Source organism: Crocuta crocuta, unplaced genomic scaffold (assembly GCF_008692635.1).
Source record: "Crocuta crocuta isolate KB4526 unplaced genomic scaffold, BGI_CrCroc_1.0 scaffold65, whole genome shotgun sequence".
NCBI lineage: Eukaryota > Metazoa > Chordata > Mammalia > Carnivora > Hyaenidae > Crocuta > Crocuta crocuta.
Window position 1 is genome coordinate 1,171,660 of NW_027530683.1, and position 5,608 is coordinate 1,177,267.

The 5,608-nt window shown below is 50.8% G+C and overlaps 1 protein-coding gene across 2 annotated transcripts; it reads right to left on the minus strand.

Moving 5' to 3' along the window:
• Nucleotides 1-1,764: 1,764 nt before the first annotated feature.
• On the minus strand, nt 1,765-5,446 carry SSTR1 (somatostatin receptor 1). 2 transcript variants are annotated; one of them, XM_077769199.1, is made up of 2 exons: nt 4,235-5,446; nt 1,765-3,882 (listed from the first exon to the last, which is right to left on the minus strand). In XM_077769199.1, the coding sequence occupies exons 1-2, from the start codon at nt 5,382-5,384 to the stop codon at nt 3,842-3,844; spliced, it is 1,191 nt and encodes a 396-aa protein (XP_077625325.1). In that variant the 5' UTR covers nt 5,385-5,446; the 3' UTR covers nt 1,765-3,841. The 2 variants fall into 2 exon arrangements, 1 of the variants encoding a protein (XP_077625325.1); XR_013336268.1 differs by having other exon boundaries at nt 3,817-3,882; nt 4,138-5,446.
• Between the last annotated feature and the right edge of the window lie 162 nt (nt 5,447-5,608).

The window sequence follows — 5,608 nt, forward strand, 5'->3', positions numbered from 1 at the left end:
TGAGGTTCATCACCTTAGAATAGGAGAGGGCTTGTCTTCAACTTCTAGGCAATGCAAAAAAGCTTGGAAATCAGGTGAGGCAATGGGGGTAATGGGCAGCACAGGGATTCACCGAGTCCTTTCATCCTGCTTTAGCACATCAAGAGCTAAGATGAAAGGACTCCACTCCTTTATTTTTCCTCTAGTGGAAAGAGATGTGGGGTGAATGGAACTGTTTCAAGAAGTGAGGTTGACAAAGGTAAGGAAAGATACAAAATGGCCCAAGAGAGAGCCACGTAAAAAGATCCCAGACAGGAGATCCAGAGGGTCACCAGTCCAGAGCCTTTCTAGATGCCCCCTAGCCACTGAGCCAAGAGGCTCACCACGGGGCTGCTTGTGGCAGGGCAAGATCACTCCTTCCGTGCAGAGTCAGGAGTAGCCCCCCAAACCAATGGGCTAGAGGAATACTGTGGAAGACTCTGAAAGGGCCATAGTCCACAGGAGCTGAGTGTGGCCTTCACCAAACTGAGAGGTTGGATCATAGACTCCAGAAGCTGCAGATTTCAACACACTGTAGAAGGAATCATCTTGAGGGACAAACCATCTGTTCACAGAGAGCAAAGGGCAGAGAGAGCCCTTCTCCCAAGGACACCACCTCCCCATTGCCTCCACTAGGATGCATAAAGCCTCTTCCTCATCTTCACTCCAAAGCCTTGTTAAGGTTGACTAGAGAGGACCAGGTGGCCGACTGGGGGACTGTCTAAACTTATTCAAATGAAATGTTGAATTTTTTTCTTAAAGTGGCTATTCAGATTCTCAGCTCAATTGGATGTTTGAATTTTTATTTAATTTTTTTCCTCCCAGCTATTGGAAAGGGCTTAGAATAATGTTCAGGTTACTTAAAACCAAAATAACAAAATGTTTTCTCTGCACATCTAAGTTATGAGTTCAACTTGTCACCTTGCTATAGCTTTTAAAAAGTTTAAAAAGACGGAAGTCCAGCTATCCTTAGTCATATTGAGATCATGTATAGAACCATAAAGCCTAGAGTTACAGGACATTTGGAGGTTTTTGAAACCCCCTCTCACCATTCTCTTTCAGGAATTACTGCTATTGCCTGCTTGGGAAATATTGCTTTCCACTTATTTGCTATGAAAAGAAAACTGCTCTGAAAAACAAAGTCTTTTTAAAAAATTCCTCTAGTATCGTCTTAAATTATTCTAGGGATAGAAAGGCCATGGTTAAACAAAGCATAAAATATGACTCTCTTATGTTGAAATCTGATTTTTCTGTTTCTTTTACCCATTTCCTCTGGAACACCTTTAGGCAATCTCTCTCTCTCTCTCTCTCTCTCTCTCTCTCTCTCTCCCTCTCTCTCTCTCTCTCATTTGCCCCCTTTCCCTGGGATGTAAGTCAGCAATTACTTAGTTCCCACAACAAAGTCTGAGGTCATAAGTGAGGACAGACAGTAATTTAACGTGGCAAATACTGAGGTATCATCTAGTTAGTTTGGCGACAAGAGCAAACCATAGAAACTACAGGCCACTACTACACTGCTTCCTAAACATAATAACTCAAAGCTGTTTTTCCTCTTTCTCTGAACTAACAGACTTTCCTTTAAAAAAAAGAATTCAAAGTACAACCCTAATCTTGGTAAAGTTCCCAAAGGTAATCTGAAACCTTTCTTCTTAAAATCTAAGTGAAACGTAAAGCAACCAAGCCTATGCAATGTGTTTTTAAGTAATCCCTTGACATAGTAAAGTTCAAATGGCAAAGTCAGACAACTTGCAACAACATAATACATTTGTTTATTTCATTAATATTACAATGGTAACATGTTAAGAGCACTAGATTTGTATCCTCTAAAGAGGATAATGATCAAGATTTAGGTTTGTAAATTTCATTGTTCTTAACCATTAAAAATCCACTTTCCAAAAGAGTAGTAATATATATTATTAAGGGACGGGTCTAAACTTTATGATGTATAACCGAAAGCATACATTTGTTCATTAGTTTAAACAAAACATTAGAGACCTTTTAACTCCTCGTTACTGCTTTCAGGAAAGCACGATGTTCTTGAAGCAAATATTACACAAAACAACTTTTTTTTTCCATAGTGATTTCAACCATTGTGTATCATGTCCATGACAGCCCCAGATTTAGTATCGCCCAATGGTTGTAAAACACTCTGGCTTACTTAAACAATCAATCAACAAACATGTATTTAGTGCCTACTATGTACATGCCAGCATACCAAAAGCAACACAGGAAATACAAAGAAGTAAAATTATTGGTCCTTGCCCTGCTCAGGCTTCCAATGTAGTTGGTAAGATTAAACACAGAGACGAACTACTCTACTTTCAATGTGTTTGAAAGAAGGGACAATGTTAGCCAGAATGTATGTTAGAGTCACCTGTGCTGGAACTTAGAAGAAGCAGAGGCATTAACCAGGGACATTCTCAACACTGATTAAAATCTGTCTGAATCAGATTTCTGAGCTCCAGACCTGAGTGCCGCTTGAACACCCATGTCTGAAAGTGCTCCTGGCAGCCTCACATCTCTCACTGCTGGTGGCTGTATTTGGCAATTGTTTCAAGGACTCATGACAACGGAGCAAGATAAATATATGCAATATGTAGAAAACAGAAATAAAGTCATGTATAGGGTGATGTTGAAAGGAACTCGGGACATTCCGCTCTGCATGGGAGGAGGCTAACCCACTTACCATTTATTTATTACCATGATGATTATTATAAAACAAAACAAGACACTATGTAAGAATAAGATAAAAGAACCTCCAAACTTCACTGAACACAACCAAAAATAGAAGGTAAGAAGAGAGGGCCCAACAAAGAGGACAGGTTTTGAGGGGGCCTTGAGGAGAGAGCTTCCCCCCACCGTCACCTCCAGCCCCACCCTCCGTGTCCTGAAGAAAAGGCCCTGGGCTAGGTAAGTAGAGAAAAGCAAAGCAGAGACACGTTTTCAAACACCACAAATAAATAAATAAATAAATATGTTAATCGAGAAAATAACTTATTAGGCACCGCTTGAAAGGCAGCAACCTTCAGATGCCAGGCAGGCTTTAGCCTGCGGGCCGCAGCAACGCGGTCGGGAGTGGCCGAGGCTCAGAAGGCTCCACCGAGGTCCTGGCCCCGGTGCCTGGTGTTCGACATAAACCCGGGCAGGAAACAGAGTTTGTTGTTGCAGAATGCTACGTCTGCACCTCCAGAAGCTTAGGTGAGGGAGAAATCTTAGCGTAGCTCCAGCAGCCTCGACTCCCGGGCGGCCTCGCGGAAAGTGCGCCCTGCCTTGCCCGGCCTAACGCAGGCCAGCAGCGTCCCGGGACTGCCCCGCACTTGGTCTTTGAAATCAAAAGCGCCGGTCGTGAGCCGGAAAAGAGGGCGATTTCCATTACAGTCCCTCCCCCGCCAAACCCCGGAATCTTCTCAGAACTCCTGGGTCTCTGGTCCTCAGTTCCTTTTTGCCCCAGGTGGGGTTTGGATGGGGACTACAGAATGCCCGGCGTTCGAAGCTCGGGACCGATTTTACTAAGCACCTGGCTCCGCCCTGGGTGGAGCGGGAGTGCCGAAGGGGTTCGGGGAAGGGCACCACCTCACCCGAGAGTGGAAGCAAAAGACCTACTGCCTAGTTCATTCTCGAGTCCTACTTGCCTTCACACTGGGCTGCGCAAACGGAGAGCGGTGGTTCTCCAGACTCCGCTAGGGGCACCAGGCGGAATCCGGCTAGCGGAGGGGCGCGGCGGGGCGGGGCTGAGGGCGAGCTGGGGACTCAACCCGTGGGAAACCCGAGGCTGTGACTGTGGCTCAGCTTAAACAAAAATAACGGCTGGCCGGGCTGCGGGTCAGGCAGAGGTGGCGACGCGTGTGAGTTCATGATCTGCACCTGCAAGACGGGGCGGAAGGAAAGATGGAAGTTACAGAGTGGGGAGCGTAGAGGGGCGCAGAAGTGCAAGCGCAGGGTAGGAAGGAGCGAAGGTAGCAGACGGAGGAGAAAGGGGCGCGCAAGCCTTCCCAATCTAGAAGCAAAGTGCCCAATTCCAACTTTGTCGCGCGACTCTCCCGGGTCTCTCCACCCCACGCGCACAGTGTCTTAGCCCCGCGTTGCCCCACCGCACCCAGACGCCGGGGATACTTTCACCTCTCGCACCCGGCCTCCCTTTCTCCTCATCTTTCTCTTCCCGTGGCGCAGGGCCCTTGCGTGGCCAAGGCTCAGAGAGTCGTGATCCGAGACGTACAGGTGCCATTACGGAAGACACCGCCTCCAGACTCCAGGTTCTCCGGCTGGAAGTCCTCCACGCTGTACGCGCGGCTCTTGAGGGCCGTGGCGTAGTAGTCGACAGGCTCCTCGGCGGCGTTGTCCATCCAGCTGAGGCACAGGATGCGCTGGAAAGAGCGCTTGAAGTTGTCCGAAAGGAAGCCGTAGAGGATGGGATTGGCGCAGCTGTTGGCGTAGCCGAGGATGACCGACAGCTGGCTAACCGTGGCGTCGTCCTGCTCCGCGAACACGTTGACCAGCTGCACTACATAGAAAGGCATCCAGCAGATGACAAACACCATCACCACCATCATCACCATCAGGGTGATCTTGCGCTCCGAGCGCTTGCGCTGCTGCCAGCCGGCCTTGAGGGCCACCATGCGCATTTTGGCGATGATGAGCACGTAGCACAGGCAGATGGCCCCGACGGGCAGCAAGAAGCCCATGAGAAACGTGTACAACACGAAGCCCACTAGCCAGCGCTGAGCGGGCTCGGGCATGAGCATGTTGCAGGCCACCGTGCCATCGCTGTTGGCCGCCGTGCGCGAGAAGACCACGATGGGTAGAATGACAAGCAGCGACAGCACCCACACGCCCAGATTCACCACCTTGGCCACGGTGGGCCGGCGGTAGCGTGCTGCCTTGATGGGGTGCACCACAGCCACGTACCGGTCCACGCTGAGGACAGTCAGACAGTAGATGCTGGTGAACATGTTGACTGCGTCCACGCTGAGCACGAGGCGGCAGAGCAGCGCGCCGAAGGGCCAGTGGCGAAGCAACGTGGAGGTGACCAGGAATGGCACACTGAGCATGAGCAGCTCATCGGCAATGGCCAGGTTCAGGATGTAGATGTTGGTGGCCGTCTTCATTTTGGCGTAGCGCAGGATCACGTAGATGACCATGGAGTTACCACACAGTCCCACCAGGCACACCACGGAGTAGATAAAAGAGATGAGGATGGCGCTGCCCTGGCCCTCGCTCAAGGTCCCGTTCTGGGACGCATTTCGCTCCGGCTCCTCCATGCCACTCGCGGCGCCGGCCCCGGGGCCCCTGCTGCCGCCGCCTTCGCCGCAGCTGCCCGGGCTGGGGCTAGGAGAGGAAGGAGAGGAGGCAGTGCCATTGGGGAACATGTCAGCTAATGGGGACCAGCGGAGCTACTGCGGCCGGAGCGCTCTCCTTGCGCCCCCGCCGCTTGCGCTCTCACTCGGCACCCTGCCCGCCTGCCCGCGGCTCACCGCTGCCAGGCACCTGGGGTAGCACGCAGCGGCTAAGGGGAGCTTGGCTCTGACCGGCGCCGGCGGGGCGCATTGCCTAGCGGCTGCTTGCGCGGCCCCGCTAGCCCGCTCCGGGGCGC

Coding starts and splice junctions, on each gene's coding strand:
- SSTR1 (XM_077769199.1), bottom strand. CDS start 5,384: ATGTTCCCCAATGGCACTGCCTCCTCTCCTTCCTCTCCTAGCCCCAGC. Junction 3,883..4,234: donor TGTCTTCCGTAATGGCACCT/GTACGTCTCGGA, acceptor CCCGTCTTGCAG/GTGCAGATCATGAACTCACA.